The following is a 20,182-nucleotide window of genomic DNA, read 5'->3' on the forward strand; positions in this document are numbered from 1 at the left end:
TTAGAGATTTGAATCCCGAACTTTGCCTCTTACACCCCACAAACACTTATACTTGTGGAGTGACCATTGCATCAAGAGTGTGCGGTAGTAAAAGTTAATCCATTTTAATTGTGTTTAAGTGTGTAAAATTAAGTTTTGGGTATGGCTTACTTTTAGTACTTTTTAAAAATTAGTCTCCGTTTGTTTTAATCAAAGAAAGCCACATCATCCACTAACAAAATAAAAATTACTACTTGTCATTGTATATTTATAACAAAATGACATATCCAATTAAAAAAGTACTGGAGGTAAGTCAAACCCTTAAGTTTTTAAACTCTTATAATTTTATGTCAAAGTGTTCCTTTAACTAATCCATTTTGATGTTTTCAAAAAAATAAAAATAAAAAAAAATAAATAATCCATTTTGATACTGTAAGCGGGTCCAATAGGTTAAGCCCACTTAGAATAGTGGATTTAGGTTAGACAGTCCAATACAATGAATTTGTTAAAGAATGGGCTTTCAAGGTTACCTTTAGTATATAAGTATGGATTGGCTTTTAAGTTAATGGAGAAAAAGTTAAATAATTTTTAAAGATAAAACAAAATTTGGGATTAACACTTCCTTGGGTTAGGCCGAGGAGCAAATGTTTATAAATTGTTCTAGTCTCAATTATAGGATAGCGATGTATAATATATGTATTTCTTTTCAGTTTTTCGTTCCCTATTTTGTTGGGGCTTCTTTTCTTTATATAAATGGTTGAATTATATCTGAGCCCTCTACTTGTACAGTCATTGACTTTCCTTTAGATGCTTGTCCCATTAAAGTTTTGTTGGAAGTAGTAGAATATGTTGTAAATTGTGAAAATACTATTCGGATGTCATTCCTTCATTAATGCGGTCAGCTAAGTTGGTGTAGTGCATTGAATGTGGAGGTGATAATTACTTTGTCTAGATACTTCTTTTTTTCTTTGCTTGCACATCTCTACCGTCTTATTTGATATTCTGTTAGCTGGTGCAAGTGGCCTACTCAAAATTCTCGAGAAACGCTCACTCTTCAGGCTTTTTGAAATGTTGGCCTCTTCGTGGTTCCTCCTTGGAATCTCATCCACGTGTTGAGTCAGGACTGATGTGTGGGTGGGCCCTTCCCCCTCCTCGGACCCATTTCTAACCAATCCAATTCTCTCTTATAATTACAAGGCTTATCATTAACTCTAAATATAGTTATTAACAATACCACGTTTTAAAAATCTGATTATGCCTTTTTCAAATTTTGAAAAAATAATAATTATTCATAGCATTTATTTTATCACAATAACAAAAAAATAGAAATTAAGTATATAAATAGGATAACAGATTCCCCCCCCCCCCCCCCCCCCCCCAATCGAGCAATCTAAGTTGAGCACTTGATTTTTTTTTTTTTTTTTTTTTTTGTTTATAGAGATTTTTCAATAGTTTGTAAAAATTCAACACCCCCCCTCCCCCAAAGAAAAAAAGACATTGACAATATTATGCCTAGGTGCAAATATGTTCTGCATCTATCCAAAACAAATGATCATATTAGATTTGTAAGTTTGTTTTAATAAACAATGACGTCATCTTTCAATGGATGGATGACAGATGAAGGATGATAGCTAGATGCCTAGATGTCTTTAACTATTTTAAGTAGATAGATTGTAATCGTCAAAATTAGGGGATTCATTATCTTCTAATGATAGTCAAACATTACGATTGATAGCCAAATTAAATGAACAAGAATTCAAATTCTGTCCTATTAAGTATTAATGTTTACTTTTTAAAAGAAAAAATCAAAGTTGAAATCCATCATTCAAAATTATTATAGTTATTACTTATAATATTTGTAAAAATTCGTTATGTCATTTGTATCAAGGATAATAACCAACTATACCAAGGGATTAAGATTTTCAATAGTTTTTAGGGTAACTTTACTACAAAATTCTCACAATCCTATTTATTCATTTTTTTAATGAGTAGATTATATTTTATCATGTCATTTTTAAATGAGTGGATTAGATTTTATCATGTCATCAATATTTTATGTTAGAGATAATTATCCCAATGTAATAAGCCCAAGTCCAATTTTTTTATGTGTGCAAGTCAAGTCTCCTACTTGTACTAAAAGTCTATTAACCATAGTTAATATATAGTTAGTTTAAGATTTATTCTACTATATATTCTCATGTTATGATTCATTGTAATATAGGATTTATACTTCACTCTACGTAACTCTCATGTTCTTGTGTTCTCATACTTTGTGCTTTCATTACCGTATCTATTCTAGTATATTCAACGTGATATATCAATGCTAATATTTAACATTCTAAAAAGGATTGATTGTTACAATTTTAGTGTTTATGTAAATTATTGATGATGTGGTAAAATCTAATTCATTCATTTCAAGATAGATGGATAAGATTTAAGAATTCTATATTGAAATTATCTCAAAAACTTAGGAGGATCTTAATCCATTAGAAAGTACATATTAAATATTGCTTTTAATTGCACAAGTGTGTATGTATAGATACTACAAAACTGCATCAAACTTTGTATTTTTCTTGCATATATAACTTTTGTTATTCTATTAATTTCAATTTGATAGACAATCCATGACCTGTTTGAAAACCATAATTCGAATCATGAAATCTTTCTCGTAATTTATATCTTAAAAGATGAACAAGAACTTTGGGTTTTTTTTTTTTTTTTGAAGATAGTTACAATATACTCCTAATCCCGCATCTCGAACTCTTTCCTCATAAATCTCTCAAGCACTTTGCACATGAAAATGTGATAATTCAGCTATAAAGCCATTCGACAGAACTCATGGCTACTTGAGTGCATTAAGTTTTTAAATACATTATTGGAGCCACCCGACCAGTCTATGTTTTCTAATATTTGTCATATACTGTATAACCTTTAGGTAAGTCGCCCATTGAAATTTTCGAGCTTCAAAGATCGCCCACTGAAATACACATACTTCAAAGTTTGTGAGAGGGACGTGAAAACCATTTACTACAAATTGCTTTTGACATTACTAAAGTAATAGAGTGCAAAGTGATGTCATTTCTTTTGATAACAAACAAACATACAACAGCACGCTAACTCCAAGGCAGTTAGAGTCGCGGAGCTATTACTTTAGGAATGTCAAAAGCAATTTGTAGTAAATGGTTTTCACGTCCCTCTCAAAAACTTTGAAGTATGAAGACAATTTAAATTTTATGAGGTGAACAACAGTGAAGTAAGAACCCAATAGACGACTCCAAAAGAATGTAGTACAGGCTTTGGAAGATAAATATCTCCCATAGAGTTATCATGTTCTTATGGAAAGTCATGCACACCTTCAAAAATATCTTCAAGGCAAAATAGTAACAATAGAGCATATGGAAAAAGCAAAACCAAAACAACTTTTGAAGACAAACCACTATACTACACCCAGCAAGCCCTCCAATCCAAATTATCCAAATCCTGAAAGAAATTTGGACTATGGTGCTCAGGAACCAGGAATTATACCCCCACCAAAATTAATCCCACCTTAATGTTTCAATTCATTCAAACACTGTAACCCATGGCAAGTTATAATAGTAGTTTTCTCCAAACCCAAGATGTATCTTGAGGACTTTTGAAGTTCCAAAAGCTCATCCATAAACCCATGCTACCCATATGAAACCAGCTTTAACAAACATATTCTAAATATGCTTTAAGATTGTTGTTTTATTCCAATGCCTTTACCCATTTTAACTCCAAACCCCTACTCTCTTTAAGTGCACAACCAGATTCGAAGCCACTTTTGTATTGATTTTCAGCCAGAAAATATAATAATAAATAGAGAAAAAAAAAAAAAAGCTTGTGCAGTAGATGCTACCACAATTTTGCACAGGCATGTTTATGAATTGCTAACGATGAGATCCATCTCAGCCCATCTAGCCATCTCAAATAATGCATGCAAACACCTAGAATGCTCTAGGAAGTAGGAAGTAGGAACCTAAATCTACACTAGCAGATTTTACAGAAACAAAGTAGAAACTATGATTTTTTTTTTTTTGGTTACAAATAAGTGGGGGTAGGGAATTTGAAACTAGGTCCTCCCTATGGATGAGATTGGACAATGTCACTAAAGTTACAAGGCTTTTCAAAACCCAACCTTCCAAACAAAATTTAACTTACCAAACTATTTAAAACATGCGATACTTAATGAACGATATACAAATTTTATAACAAATATGAAAAAGGATATAACTAAACAAAGTTTAAGAAAAATAGAGAACCAATAAATCAATATGTACTGTAGAATTTAACGCTTAAGCCACCCACCAACTAACAGACATCGTAGACTCAAGCTGAAGACTTACCAGTCACTTTTCAGAAATTGACTTCTCTTGCTAAAGATCAAACAAATACCAAAGATGAATACAGTTTGAGTTGTGCAAGGAAAATAATCAAGAATATGGGTCATTAGTTGCCTTCCTGGCTGTAATGTACCACACATCTTCAATGACTACAGTTTTGTACTGTTCATTTTCTATCAAGTATCAATAACCACCTCCTCCTGCATGTAAAGATGCATGAGATTTTGCAAACAATATAATGTGTTCATCCGTGTGGAAATGGAGAAATGCATGTTTAAGTCATCACTACCCAAAAAGGAGAAATTTGTAAAAAAAGGATCCTGTAAGTTTATGTTCTCATTTGTGCTCAAAGAAAGGGGAAAACCAAGACTTTCTCTCATGTCCCTAGATATTTACATCATTACATGGAAGTGTAAAGATATCAATGCCTGGCTCACTGCACAACTGACAGAAATTAGACGCATAACAAAATGGCAATGCTTTATGAGATTGACTTCAGTAAGGAATCTACTTGTACATCTTCAAGCATTAAGTTAATGTAGAACAGTGTCACATCTATAGTGCTACAATTCCTCCACTTGGACTGAAAATCCACAATGACATCGCTTTGTCAGCACCAAACTCTCCTCATCAAAAGTCTGGTCCTCTGTCAAGAATACATGCTCATGGTCTTCTGGCAGGCTAGCTTGAGCATCCAACTTGGCATGATTTATGTCTTCTGTCTGGCATACATGAGACTGCTTGCCTTCATCACCTCCACCAACTGGTGCATTTAATTTGTTATTAATATGTTGAGTGTTAGTCCCAGTGGATGTTTGTGATGACAAGCTGTCACCATAACGGTTGTTCAACCTTTGCCGAGTTATGATGGAACAAAGAAGCTGATACCACCTAGAAATAGCTTGTGCTTCACTTCGTTTCTTCTCTTCGGCCTCTCTTCTTTCTTCTTCTTCTGAGTATGCCTGGAGAACAGAACCAACAAATATTAGATAAAAGGCCTCTCCAATAAAATTAGTTGACCAAACACACAAAAGAGGAAAAAATTAGTTGGAATTCATGAAAAAATGGAAGGATGTCAATTTTTTAGGAAAATTTAGGAAGAAATCTTAAAGGATTATAAAGAAAAGATTTTTGGACATTTTAAAAGATATGAGTTTATCCTCATAAAATCATATCTCAAAAGCCTAAACTATTAGGAAATATTGAATTTAATATCATTATTCTAACACTCCCACTCATGTGAGGGTCCAAACTCTCCCTTAATAAGTGGGACCCAACACATGGGATTTTTAACTTTCTAAATGGAAGGCAGGGTTTGAAATCAAGACAAGCTAGCTCTACTAACGTGATAAACTATCACTTATCCCAAAAACTTAAACTATTAGGAAACAATGAATATCCTTTAACCAATATTTTAGCAAAAATAATTTTCTTTTATACCCCAAAATTTGTTGAGGATCCATAGCTAATCCCAAAAAATCTGGAACTAAAGCTTTGAGCTTTGTTGTTGTATTGGTAAACCCAAAAACAAAAGTAAGCATCAGTAGGTTTTAATAAACAACTTGAATGCCCTCAAATATGTAAGCAAATCTGGATGAAAGAATCATGTATGCCTCAGGAATTTTACAGAAAGGGAAAGGGAAAGGAGAAAAATATTAATCACAAAAACAAATACAAGAAATTCTAAAAACTTCACACTTCTCTCATGGGCCTAACGCATCATAAAAGTGCAATATAGTTACCTCTAAAATTGCATCCTTGAACTCAGCACACACCACAATACCATCAAAGACAGGATGCGAGTGTCCATTTCGGAATTCAAAACCAACCATGGCAGGCGCATAATCAATCTCCAATCTCTTGGCAACATAAAACACCCTCGGTAACCTCAAGTGCACAGTACCAGGTGGGAGGCACTTCTCAGACCAAACTTCCACTTGACCACGTTCATTCTGTGTCCAATAGAGAACTTAGCTGTAAGTGATAATCAAGCTTCATAAAGAGCTTGAGAACCAAACAGAAAAAACCTAGCTGGTCCATACACAAGTAGCATTTTGAAAGTAAAAAACTTAGATAACCAGATAAAAGTAGTGGGGAAGTGCGAGAATATTCTGCTACTAATTCTCCATTCTGGCATGCATATAATTTTGCCACATACAGACTGGTGGAGAATCTTGGCAAGCCAACATAAAATCTCAAACAAAATCTTCAGGCCTTAAAACTTGTTCTTTGACAAAAAAACATAGGCAGCAAAGAAATATTATCTAATCAGATTTAAGATAGGAAACTGCAACATAGGAAGAGTACAAATCCCTTGCCAAATGATGATAAAAGATCAACAGAAAAATTCCAAATTAAGAATAAGAAATAAAACTACAATACTCTAGCTTGATGCAACTCAAAGAAGAAATACTGTCTTGTCAGTTGGTCATAGCCACCTATAGAATATGTTTAAAACCCAATCATGAACCTAAACAATTTTTCCAGCAGCCCTAATACAAAAACCAGGACCCATAAAGCTGAAGTAACGTGCAGGACTCATGAAGAAGGATCCCAACCAAAAGGTGAAAACAAACAACAAAGGATAAAAGGGGGAAAACCCTATGCCACAGTTTGAAAGATAAAAGCAACTATATAATGGCCCTACTAAAAAAGGGACCAAATCCAAAAGAAACATATGCAATAAATGAAGGAAAGGTGGACACCTGAGAACCCGAGAATAATAACTAATCCTGCCTATGCAATATATTGAACTTACTGGGATGTGTACACTATTTATATTTCAAAACATATTCTGAAACTTAGTTATTTGCTAGCAGATAATCTTGTTGACCATATATCACCGATTGAGCACATTTGCCACTATGTAATTGGAAAAACCTAGCCACAGCAACATATTGCCCAACATGTCATGGGATAAAATTATTCTCTAGAAAAGCTTTAACTAAATAAATGAAACAATTTTCTAGTAAAACATGCAGAGAGTCCAATTCAAAAGGGACAACCACCCAACTGAGCACTAAAACTTTCTTCTATTGTGTATACATTGTATCTAACAGGGGGAAGTAAAACAAAATTCAGAGTAGCAGCATGGTAAAAATGAAAGAGGATTTGGCACTGGCAGTAAGCACATGGGTAAGCTAATTCTAATTTGGGTAAGCACCCGCTTCATTTTGGCCCTTGATACTGAAGGGAGTTCAACCTTAAGGATTATTATAAAAGCCAACAAAGCCATAGTTACAAACAGAGTAATATATTCACCCAATGGGATACTTCTGACATTAAGAGTTTTTTTTTTGATAGGTAATAAAAGCTTTATTGATAGCAAAAGTGCAATGTGTTTATGATTGTAAACTCACAGAAATGCAAAAAATACAATCAAATCATATGGAAAATCTAACAGAAATAATGAAATCAGACAAGGAAATACAATGTGTGAAACCCCAAATTTAAGACCACTCAAATAAAGTACTAGCTAGCGAAGTCTTCAACAGATCAATAGGTCTCTCAATGTTCTCAAAAGTTCGGGCATTGCATTCCTTCCATACTAACCACATAAGACACACCGGTACCATATTCCAAACATTTGAAGAATAATTTCCCAACCAATTCCTCCAAGCGAAAAGAAGAGGGACAACTGTACTCGGCATCACCCATTTAACCCCAAACATAAGAAAAACCTCACTCCACAAAGCATGAGCAAACTTACAGTGGAGTAAAAGATGATCCACAATTTCCTCATTACACCGACATAAGCAACACTAATTAACAAGTGACAAGTTCTTCTTAACAAGGTTTTCTATTGTAAGAATACCACCCCTAACAGCAGTCCATAAAAAGAAAGACACCCTTTTAGGTACCTTAACACACCAATTGCTCTACCAAGGGAAGGAAACAAAAGGGGCTTTCAATAAGGACTTATAAAAGGCGTGCACATCAAAAGCACCACTACAATTCAACTACCAAATCATAACATCATCACCCTCCCCCCTTGGAATTCTGGCAGAAACATGCTCAAAGAAAGAGTAAAATCTCCCCATTTCCCAATCATTAAATTCATGACAGAAAAGTAAGTTCCAACTCCTACCTCCCCCATCTGGTGCATATAAAACTAAAAATCATTGCCATCACATCATACACAATACATCATTAATTTATAACATCATATCTGATGACCCAAACCCAGCCCTTACCCCCCACCCCCTTCTTTTATTTTTTTTCCTCCAATGCAAACTTTACAAAAGTAATATGTATAATAGAAACAGCTTGCAACCCAAAAAGTAGACCATGACGATGCAAGCTTGATATCATTTTCTAAACTTTTTGATGAATCTAAGTTAGTTGTTGTAGCAAAAGCACATTTGAGTTCTTTTAATGAAATAGTGATCCATCTGCATGGCATGTCAAAGCACATCTATGTGCAATTATCTCTCCATCCAAGATAAAAGCTACGAAGCAACAATTTCATTAATCAGTCAGGAACAATAGGAATTGATGATTGTATATAAATAAGAAAGAGCCGCCTCAATATTAATGAAATGAACCAACTCCATGGGATTAAAAAATAAATAAAAATCACCTTTGGAACAATTCCATTTACAGCATGAGGCAGATTCAATGGTTCCAGTTGCCACTTCCCATAAAGTTTAACAGTTCCTTCATAATTACCCCCACCACATTCATCATCTTCAGGAACTTGTACTTTTTGAAGCTTTGCAGAACGTTTCAACTCCTGTCCAGAAAGAAAAAATAAATAAATACGTGGACTAACTTTAATAAAGAACCATAAAATCTAATAGAGTAACATGGTAGAACCCCATAACCCAGAATCAACCTTCACAGGAAGCTCATTTGCTTTAATTTGCAGCCCTTCCCGTAGCCATCTTTCTTTTGTCTTGATTGTGTGTACACAACTCCGTGGATAAACTGGATGACCAGAACAAAAGCCGAGAACTGGACCCTTTGGATGAAGTATCTGATACTTGGTAAGCCACCTTTCAATAGCATAAAGTTGATGGTTTTTATAGGCCTGCATATGGTTAAACAAAGTTTTCCATGAAAAACTAGCCATTTAGAAAGTTTACCACCATGTCAATCTAAACTTAGCAGTTCACTCTACCTGCTGGTTAGTTGGAAGAGGCTCAGTTAATGCCCTAGTTTCCAACTCCATGTCCTCAAGAGAGCTCCTGCTAGCAACAAAAGAATTGCTCAGAGAAGATTTGCCACTCTTTTTTGAGATTTCTAGGCCTAACTTCCCATGCAAGTTAGCACCTCCTGGAATATCATCCCTAGTTGGATTATCCAACTTTCTGGATGCTATAACTTTCTCATGTTCAGTCAAGGCCTCAATGTGTTGCTTTTCTGTATGGGCCATGCCTGCAGTGGCTCCTGCCTCTAACTCTCTCAGTGGCGCCAACACTGCATCCCACCAAATTGAATTAACTCGATGTGATCCTATCTTGTACCACTTCATACAATACCTGTAATATGCTCATTTTAGTACCACACCCAGGTAATGAGATGATTACTACCTCTTTAAGAAATTTCAGCCGTACTTAACACTATTACCAGAAATTTGAAACTATAGTCAAGCAAATAGAATAAATAAAAATAAAGAAAAAAGAAATAAAAACCATAAAATCACTATTAGCATTTATAAGGTCCAAGCATTAAGTTTCCTGTCATCTAGTGTGACAAACCATTAACAGTATTCCTCATAAATTTTCATGTATTGTTTTCAGAACACTACCAACAAATACATGGAAAATAATCACCAAAAAATACCAGAAAATGAGTTAAGACAATACGCAACAATTTACATGAGCATGTCTGGAGAGGCTATTTATTATGCTGGTCATCATATAAATAGAAAGATTCAGGCTTAAAGCACACATTGGCCAGTGAAGCATATCAAGTGCATAAATGGATGCAGGTGCAAATAAGCAGACACAATAATATCTAATAGTGTAAAGAAAGCTCAAGAATTATCAACAATAAATGCTGGCTACTGATGTCAGATGGAACAGCAGGACATTGAGAGCCTTTGTAATTTTCAGCCAAAAAAAGTACCTCTGTAATTTATCGCAAAAATAATAATAAAAATTGTAGTTGGCAATTAAAGATGACCATATGACCTTTGAGAGAACAAACAAAATATTCTCATGCAACTTTATTCCATCATCTTATTAGGGCATCAAAGCTGTCTTGGTTTAGTGGTAATTACCAACCACCTTAGAATAACTCGTGAGTTCAATCCTATCATTTGATAGTACACACACAAACACAAACATTCACATCCACCCTTTATCAGGATTAGTTAAAAAAATCATACATTCTTTCTAAACCATTGTCTAAGTAATTTTTTTATGTGCTAAAACACCATCTAAAGATTCTAAATTCTACCATGGCATCCATGTTCAAAAATAAGTTAGCAGAAAAAAAGCTGTTTTTAAAATTAATTATTTAGAGATACCTAACATTTTAGATTTATTATTCCAAAATTCAACGCAAATAATAATTACCTTCATTGGCTAACAAATAAAACTTTAGTAAACATGTACATGAAGTTAATGAAGACACCACTACTACAAATATGTAAGTGCAGAGTTATTGTCATTTGTCAGCTTCAAGGATTTGGATTTCTGTGGTCAATTTGATAGAAACTTGACTAAACCATCCAACTTCATTAAAAGTCACATGAACCTTTAATAAACTAAAGGCATAGAAACAAACAGAACATAACATAGAGAAATAAAAGACTTGTCCTATAATAGCTACGGGCTAAGCAAAATAAACTACTGGGCCTTCTTTGCTTTGGGTTAAGATGCTCCTGCATCAATTTGATAGGCATTATACATGGAAGATTTATTATTTTTTGCAGGATTTAGCCCCAAAAGAAACACATGTTTTCTTTAAATTAAGCCAAATGGCAAGAATAAATTCAAATTATGAATACATATACATCTCCACATTCTACCAAAGAATCCCTAAGCTTCAGTGTGGAGATCATTCGGTAGAATATGTAGATTTACATGAAACCAAAATTTGAAGTTATCAAATTATAAAAACTTGAAATTTTTTAGGTAAAATCCTCTTTACTTTATTTATTTATTTATATATTTTTGATATATATGTGTGCGTGTGTCTTTTGCAATGATGCCATTACAAATGCCTGTTTGAAAGATAATGCAACGAGAAAGCACTGGAAGCTGATAGTATCCAGAAAGGTAACAAGGCTACAACTAAATCAGAAAGTAACCGTGCATTAGAATTACAATCGTAAGGAGGCGAAACCTGCGTGTCACGTCTTTGGCCCCTTGCCCAGCAAAAGCAACTACATATCTCAAAGATGTTTTGCATGCAGCAGCCATAGCTTCAACCTTCAGCTCCCCATCAATAACTGCATTGACAACATCAACATGCACCCACTTTCCAGTCAAGTTGTCACCATTGCAGTATACTTCTGCCCAATACAAAGGAGATCCTACTTTTCTTGAGCCAACTGCAGTAGAGATCCCCTGGGAAGAAGTAGGAGATTCTTCACTTACAATTCTTTTCATTCTTTTCAATGGAGAAGAGAAATTTGATGAGTTCAAGTCTTTCACATCTGATTCTATTTTGTTCTCCTGAGTGACAACTGCTGTTGCAGTTAGAGCCATTTCCAACTGCATCTCAAACTCAAGATCCCCTTTCCTATTCAATCCCTGAGATTTCTTGGTAAGGCCTGCGTCAGAGATATCATTTCTTGCCTCACAATGTAATGAATCTGACATTATGGCATCCAGCTCACCAGCAACAGGTGAATCTTTGGACTGAGCAATGTTATCCATACTTTTGCATGAACCCCTCTGAGAAGTTTCACAGATATTGCCACTCTCATTGCATGAAAATGATTTAACAGGAGAGACCAAAGCATGCTTTGGTTTAGCCACCATTAGCGTTGAATTTTTAAATATCCCCTTACTCGATCTGCTTGCATCTTGAATTAAAGATTCAGACCTATCAGCTTCTGGTTTTAAGGAGGAAACGTCCAAAATGGACACAAACCTGACAACAAATGTATACTTTTAATACAAGATATGCATTCATATATCCAACTCAACATGAGACATGACACTTTCCCAGAATCTGAAACCCAGGCAATAATAGAAAAGAAATCAACCTAACAGAGAACCTTTATCATTAATCATCACAATTGAAAAGTGACTACTGCATGTCAAGAGATACAATGTCATCCTGAGCTTTACTAGGACTTACAACAGCATAGGATCTGTTTATGTCCTAAAGAAGAACATATGCTGTAACAAAGTTGAAGAAATAGTACGTAATTTTGCAGTATTTTTTTATACATAATCCCATGGCAGTAGAGTAGATGCAAAAGCAAATCTTAAAGCCCCATGGGTACATCAACCAACATATTTTGATCGAGAAAATCATAAGCATAGACACCTACGGAGTTTAATGGAATATTTAGTGATACTAAGAGTCAAGCACATTGGCTGTTGACAACTAATTTGCAGTTCATCTATGGAATTTAAAGATGAAAAAGTCAAATTCATAATCTTTAAATGATCACATATTTACATCTTTTTTCCAATTGGTAAGGTACATACTCCCATTTTGTCTTTGTTAAATTACTGATTCTCCCAAAAGCTTAAACTATTAGGAAACAGTGAATTTAATCATTTAACCATAGTTCTAATGGTCTTAAACCCATGACTTTACCCTCTACCTAGAGAAGGAGATGCCATTTTTTGAGCAAAGCTTTGACTCTAGTCTTCTACATCTACCATGTAAGAAAATGATAGATAAAACAATTAAACTCTGAGACCATCTCAATAAGGAAGCAATAGCTCCAAGTATTAACCTCCTTAATTCCATAAACATTGTGCTTAAAATATCATCCTACTATGCCATCCTAATTAATAAATCTCAAGAAGTTGCAACCATAAATGATACATTCTCAATAATTATCAAAAACAAAAAATAAATAAACGAAACATTCTCAATGGGCATGAAAGGCTTTATTAAAAGTAGAGGAGAGACCTCATATACACAAGATGCGTATACAAAGTTCCCCTAAAGAAAGGCTTCTTAAATGCAGCTTAAGCAAAATACTTCTCAAAATATGAGAATACAAGGTGAAAACTTCATGTCTATGGCTTACTCTTATATCTTACAAACATATTTCAATCAGCAACCAAGATTGACAACCTAAACTTAATATTATCCTTCTTATTCATGACAGTCCTTTAGTGGACAATTTCTTCATTACATAAGAAGCGTTAGGACTAAGAAATATTCGCATGAATCTCTTCTAGACAATGATAAAATTTGAATTTTAAACTATTTCATAGCCAACTTCTCACAAAGCTTCTTCAAATCAACACTAAGACAATGCATAACAAAACTGTTCAACAAAATCTATACATCTTATCTCATAAAAAAAAGGTACATATGAAAACAGGTTTGAATCAAAACAAACATGGATTATTAATTTAATGTTCTAGGGTTATGGTAGCTTCAGTCACCTCTCAGGTTAGGTTTAAAAGCCAAAAATGCAATGAGAATTGAAAGTCAATCCTAACATAGTATTGTTATGCTCAAATGATGCTACAAGGACCCCATGTTTTGATGAACTGATCAGTTTTTTTGGAGAGAAAGTGGTAGTAAATGAAATCTCATGGTAGATCAGCACAAAGGAGGTCTGATGGTCTATATATTGTTTAAGAAGAACCCTCCAGGTTCAAGCTTCCAACGTCAAGAGGTTCAAAAAATAAAAGATATATTCGTACTTCAAATGTAGATATAATAAAAAATTTCTATCAACAAAATGCATTTATAATAGATAACAGGATATATTATTATCATTTTTGTTATAATAAATGCCATACCGGGTTGTAAGATTCAAAGCTCTAAATAGTGCCACAGACAATGCAACAATCTGCAAGAAAACAATGACCCTGTAACTTTTCCTTAGAGCACTAAGCAATATATGCATATTCACAGAATTGCCCTTCTCCCAACAGCGAAGTTAACCCAATCTGAATGGAATTGCTGATTCTATGGAAGGTAGAGTTTATCATATGTAAACACTTTCCTGAATATCTGAGGGCAAAGAAAACAGAAGACTCATCCAAGAAAAGCAAAAGTGAGAATAGTTCACAACCACTATTAAACTGGTTAATGATGTCTAAAATCCAATAGCATATACACTCACTAAGGAAGAAGCAAGAAAACCGCCTCAACATTTTACCCAACTAAGTATAAAGGTAAATCAAGACAAAGAAAAGTAACATCAACACCAAAGAATTGGCTGGCAACTGGATTCTTTTCACATAAAACTTAAGTTTATATTCATATTTTTAGCCAAATTTCTATGCCACATAATTTCTGGCTTAAGCACGCTTTTTTATTTAATCACTGTTATGTAAATTGAATCTGTTACTCCTTTTCTTTTCCCCAAAAAAATGCCCTCACATCCCCTAAACTTTTGACTAGTAGCTATCACATTCCCTGAACTTTTATTTTAGCCAATTTGCTCCTTCAACTTCACACATCAGCCAAATCAGTATTTCTGCTACTCTTCCGTTAAAACTAACACCCTTCACGTGGAAAACAAAATTACCAAAACCAATTTACAAATAACCGATGGAGAGAAAATTCAAAAAAAAAAAAAAAAACAAACTAAACAAAACAAAACAAAAACAAAAACAAAAACCCAGGCTAGATTCAGTTTTGAGAGAGACGTCTCAATATAGCTTGCTGCATCTCATAGATCCACCGCCGATCTAGGTTTTGGAGTCTCCAATCACTGGTTGAACTCACCGCCATCATTCTTGATCCCACTGTGGGTTTAGTTTTCTGCACGAATTTCCGTGTGTGGGTTTGTGCCTCCGTTTATGTTTTTAAAATTTTTTTTTTTTTTTTTTTCTCACCACTTTTCTGGGCATTGAATATGGTTTGGAAGTGTTAAAGAATATGGAAGATAGGATTTGGGTTTGGGGTTGGGGTCGGAGTTGCTAGGGTACCACCTTCTAAACAAGTTTTTTGTTTAATCATATAAATAACAAAGTTTCAATTTTAATCAGGGGTGGTTAATTTTAAATGAATAGTGGATTTACATACTCGAATTACACCAGGTGGACTAAGAATAAGATTTGCAGTACAAGGACTAAGCTACATTATTTTCTGTGAAATTTTTTATAAGCTGAACCCAGCAAAGCGGGGGGGGGAAAGAGGTATTTTTTTGGTTTGTTGTGCTTACCAACATGAAAAGTTTTCCATGTGAAGCCGTTAGTTATTCTAACAGTAGAGTAACAGAAGTACTTATTTGGCAGATGCATCAAGTTCAAGGAGCAAATCAGCTAAAATAAAAGTTTAGGGGGTATGATGGCCACTACCCTAAAGTTCAGAGGGTGTCAAGGCATTTTTCCCTTTCTTTTCCTCCCGCCCCCCGCCCCTCTTTATTGGATAATCACAAGAATTACAAATCAATAGTCTGTTCTTCACCAAGAATTGCATTCAAATAAATTAATTGATGTGATCTAGCTCTCAAATTGGATACAAATATACTCTCAGCACATATTGGCCCTTTTTCCAGAATTAATTTACATGTGTGATATTATACATTTTTTTTAATTAAATTCAAAAACCTCAAGACATATTTAATTGCACTATGCTCAAGGACATGAATTCACAAGAAAATAAAGTATAGTATTTTCTAGCAACAGTAACTAATTTAGTCCTATAAAGGCACTTGATAAACTCCAGGTCTTCATCAATACTAGTTTACATCTAACAGAGGAAAACAAATCTATATAGGACAAGCCAATAGAGTCTTCAAAAAGATTTAGTCATAAGAGATTAAGAAGCTACCTCCTCTGGAGTCCCTTCATGAGTTTCAAGAGCAAAGGCCAAAGCCAAAGGAAATGACCTCTCTGCATTGGTTGAGCTTTTAACACGGAAGCTATTTTGAAACTGCAAGTTTTATATAAAGGCATTAAAGAAGATCGAACAAGTGATATGTCACAAAAAAACTACAACTCAAGACAGCAACTACAAATAACCCAAACTGTGATTCCAGACGGTTTTAGCTTGCCTATCCATGGTTTAAATAGTAGCACTTTACCCTTCTGAGGTTCTATTTATTATGCTTCCATAATCCGGTTCATGATCCAGACATCAAAAAAGACAGGGGCAAAGTGACATTTCACTATGCTAGATAGGGGTAAAAGTGACATTTGATTTTATATATCTCTCTTTCTCTCCTAAGACTATGTTTCTCTCCTGGCTTAGCCATGGCCAATAGCATCTTTCATAAGCTATCCTCTACTTCTGCCAATTTACAGAATTGAGTGATTGTGTGTGTGTGTGTGAATCCATTTGGTTACCGAAAAATACAAATTTTAATGATAAACAATAACAACCAAACCTTAGTCCCAAATTTTTGGGAACGGTTATGGATCTGCAATAGATTAGTCAGGGGTTAGCCACAAGTATTATTTTTCACCGTAGTGGAGTTCTTGAGCTACATCCCATTGCCACAAAGGCTACCATGCTTGTCTCCCAAGATAATCGTAAATGCTGTCTTGTCAAACGCTATGTTGAATTTTAATTGTTGATTTCTATTATTGGGTATGCAGTTCATTGATTCACACAAGAAAAGTTTATTTGGGAGGTCATTACGTTATGCTTTTTCATACCCTTAAATGGGTTTCCTTTTCTGGGTGTCATGAAGTGCTACTTTTTAATCCAGGAGTAGGCAAAGGGAAACCACTCCAAACCTTCTTTTTTTTTTTTTTTTTTTTCTTTTGATGACATAGGAGAATTTCACTCAGATTAGCTGCACATTGCAGAGCATACCGTACAACAATCATCACTGTTAATCAAACTCCTACGGGCAACTGACCCCACCCGCCAGAATTAGTTACCGGGTAATCCAAGGGCTTTTCACCCATGACGGGCTAAGCAGTTTATCCTCATGTCCAGGAGGCATGAAACCACTCTAAACCATAGAGGGTTTATTTTTTTGGTAATCATCCCAACATATAATAATTGAACAAAAGCATACCCAAAGAACAAGGGGACGCAAAGCATCTGCAGTAAGTTCTGTGACCTTCGCTATGTTCAGCAAGTGTGGAGGTAGAAGAGACAGTAAAGAAGCCTGCCACAATAATCAGATTTATTCATAAATAACATTTAGTGTCTCATTCCTTCCATTTCCATGACCACTGAATGAAAAAAGATAAGAGAACTAATAATCTAATATTTTAAGAGAGATAGAGAGAGAATAACAAGAATTTTGTTCAAAACAACAAGATTTCTTCAGTATACTAGGTGTATATAGAAGATCTCCTAAAGATTACTAGCAAAACTGCTGAACAAAGAAGTAGTACTTTTTGCTTCTGAATAGTAAACCCTTGACAAAATAAGTACTGATCCAAAAAGTAAACAGATTAACAAGAAAGCGAAGTAAACATGATAGACACGAAAAAAAAAATTTCCCTGCTCTTTCTATAAGTATTTTAGTTTACAGACACTAGAAAAAATTAACATGCATTATTTGAAATAACCAGCCTTTGAAGCCAAACTATTGTCTCGACCCCTTATAAACAGAGGCTTTCGTTTCAACCATGAGAGCAGTAAGTTTGGGAAGTGGAAAGCTACCCTCAACAATGCAACATAAAGTGACCTCCGATACAAAATAATAATACAACAACAATTAGTGTAGGAAATCAAAAACATGGTCCTTGTCAAGTTGTAATAATAACATAATTATAGTAGTTTGACAAACACCATTTATGCAGATGACAATAGACTTCTGAGTAAAGCTCAATGATGGCTACAGCAATAAAAATGCTGAGTTGATCATTAGAATTAACAAGAAACAACCTGAATAAGAGGATCATCACAAGCTCTGTCAACTAATCTGCCACGTGCAAGCATACAAAGCAAATGAACCTTATGCACAAGCTCTGCCAATTCCTGCATGAGAGGGGAGGACAGAAAATATTTTAAGTAGGAGAAAGATTTCATGAGAAAAATTCCATGCCCAGTACTCTAATGTTATTTTAAAAATGCATAATCCACCTTATCCTCAGCAGAAACTCGACGAACAGGTTTCCTCATACCAGAATTTGGTGTCTCACTAAATTCAATTGTAACTGGAAGATTGTATGTGGAATCTGAAATGGGTATTGAACCATCTTCCCAGTCCGAGTCATTCAATTCTTCCTGATTTTCTGAGAGGAATTGCTGTAAATTTCCCTCATCAACTTTCTTTTCTTGGGCAGTCTTTCCCGTTGGATCCTTACTAGAACCTTCAGCCTCTGAAATATTCCACTGGGCCCCTGAATCCACATCTAATTTATCATCTCTTTTTGACCCACCCTCTGTCTGAAATTAAAATAAAGTAATGCAGAAAGAATAAAACGGATATCAAATTTTACACAGAAAGAACATTCAATTTCTGTAATGGCTCCAAACTGGGCAAACAGAAAATCAAACTCCATAGAAAAAAGATGCATCATGCACACTCACTAGGCCAAAGTTCCATATGGCATAATATCATAATGCTACTACTTGTCGAAACAAAAAAGTTAACAGGACCAACCATGCCAATTGAATCATGCTGGCTCAGGTTGTTATGATATTTCTCTTTCCCGGAAGAGTCACGCTTCTTGGCACGTCTAAGAAGTCTGCCAACAGCCTCCCTTGATATGTCAGCAAGTGCTCCTGAAATCAAGTAAAAATACCAATTACACTTTAATGACATAGAATGCTATCTCAACCTTTACCTGAGACTCATTACACCTAAACTAACAGAAGATTTAAGGAGTTAAATATACCACTGTCATCATGCGAATCTAAACGGCTTCTGTTTTCTGATTCCGGTAGAGCTTTTTTAGCATTGTCCCTACCTGCCCAAAGCACACAAACAATTACGTAACAAAGTGACTGAATAAAGAGGCAAAACAAATATTTTGAGAGTGTACATAACTCTCAATGTGTATGCTGCTGCCATTCCTTAAAATCCATAACTTTAACCAAAAAAAAAATTACTTTAATTTCTCGTGTTTCACACTATCGGTATTATAAATTCAAATTTGCAGTTTCTCTACCTTCCCCACATATATTCTCAGACACCATATATGGTACTAACTTCAAAAATACACACACTCAATAACACCATAAAGCAATCTCAATCAAACCCAGAAGTTTTAATCACTTTGGCAAACTACTGCATTCTCTTGAGCTCAAATTAACTTCTAAATACAAGCAATGCACCTCGTTTGGTTGCCTAGAAAGTGTAGGAAACTAAAAAAACGAACTTTACAAATCTCAAATTCTTAATTTTAGGAGAACCCAGATGGCCAGCAACCAAAAGACCATAATACAAGAATTTTCCACAGGTGAAGTGGGCTCTCTTCACAATCTGGGAACCAAACAAACATTAAACATACAATATATGTATTTTTTTTTCCCTCTATTTTATTAGAAAAACAAACAGAACCCAGAAAACAAAACGAGGAAATAGTTAAAAGTTGAAAGGACATGAAGTACCAGAAGATTGTTTCTGCCGCTTGGACTCGTTCCTGGTTCGCATTTTTTACAAAATTGTTGAAGTTGGAGAGACAGAGAAAGAGAAAGGCGCGCCTATTAACTGTAATGCACAATTTATATAAGTCCAAATTTTTATATTTTTTATTTTGGTAAAAAGTTCAAAATTATTTTCTATTTTTTAAATAGAAGTCCAAAATTTAATCAAGTCATATTTTCATCTGTTTTTTTATTTAACTTTTTTTTATGTTAAATTTTTTTTTTTTTTTAAACTTTATATC

General features: G+C 34.5%; 1 protein-coding gene across 1 annotated transcript; it reads right to left on the minus strand.

The window, feature by feature from the left end:
- Positions 1 to 4,607: 4,607 nt before the first annotated feature.
- Positions 4,608 to 19,990, minus strand: LOC115975962 (DNA repair protein RAD4-like). Its single transcript, XM_031097017.1, has 14 exons — positions 19,905 to 19,990; positions 19,190 to 19,261; positions 18,955 to 19,076; positions 18,432 to 18,737; positions 18,234 to 18,326; positions 17,413 to 17,505; positions 16,218 to 16,319; positions 14,234 to 14,283; positions 11,634 to 12,386; positions 9,460 to 9,820; positions 9,175 to 9,369; positions 8,920 to 9,072; positions 6,083 to 6,292; positions 4,608 to 5,302 (listed from the first exon to the last, which is right to left on the minus strand). The coding sequence occupies exons 1-14, from the start codon at positions 19,945 to 19,947 to the stop codon at positions 4,904 to 4,906; spliced, it is 2,952 nt and encodes a 983-aa protein (XP_030952877.1). The 5' UTR covers positions 19,948 to 19,990; the 3' UTR covers positions 4,608 to 4,903.
- Positions 19,991 to 20,182: the final 192 nt, after the last annotated feature.

The sequence above is a fragment of the Quercus lobata genome, chromosome 2 (genome assembly GCF_001633185.2).
Source record: "Quercus lobata isolate SW786 chromosome 2, ValleyOak3.0 Primary Assembly, whole genome shotgun sequence".
NCBI lineage: Eukaryota > Viridiplantae > Streptophyta > Magnoliopsida > Fagales > Fagaceae > Quercus > Quercus lobata.

Coding starts and splice junctions, on each gene's coding strand:
- LOC115975962 (XM_031097017.1), bottom strand. CDS start 19,947: ATGCGAACCAGGAACGAGTCCAAGCGGCAGAAACAATCTTCTG. Junction 19,262..19,904: donor GCGGCAGAAACAATCTTCTG/GTACTTCATGTC, acceptor TGCTTTGGGCAG/GTAGGGACAATGCTAAAAAA. Junction 18,738..18,954: donor AGCATGATTCAATTGGCATG/GTTGGTCCTGTT, acceptor TTTTAATTTCAG/ACAGAGGGTGGGTCAAAAAG.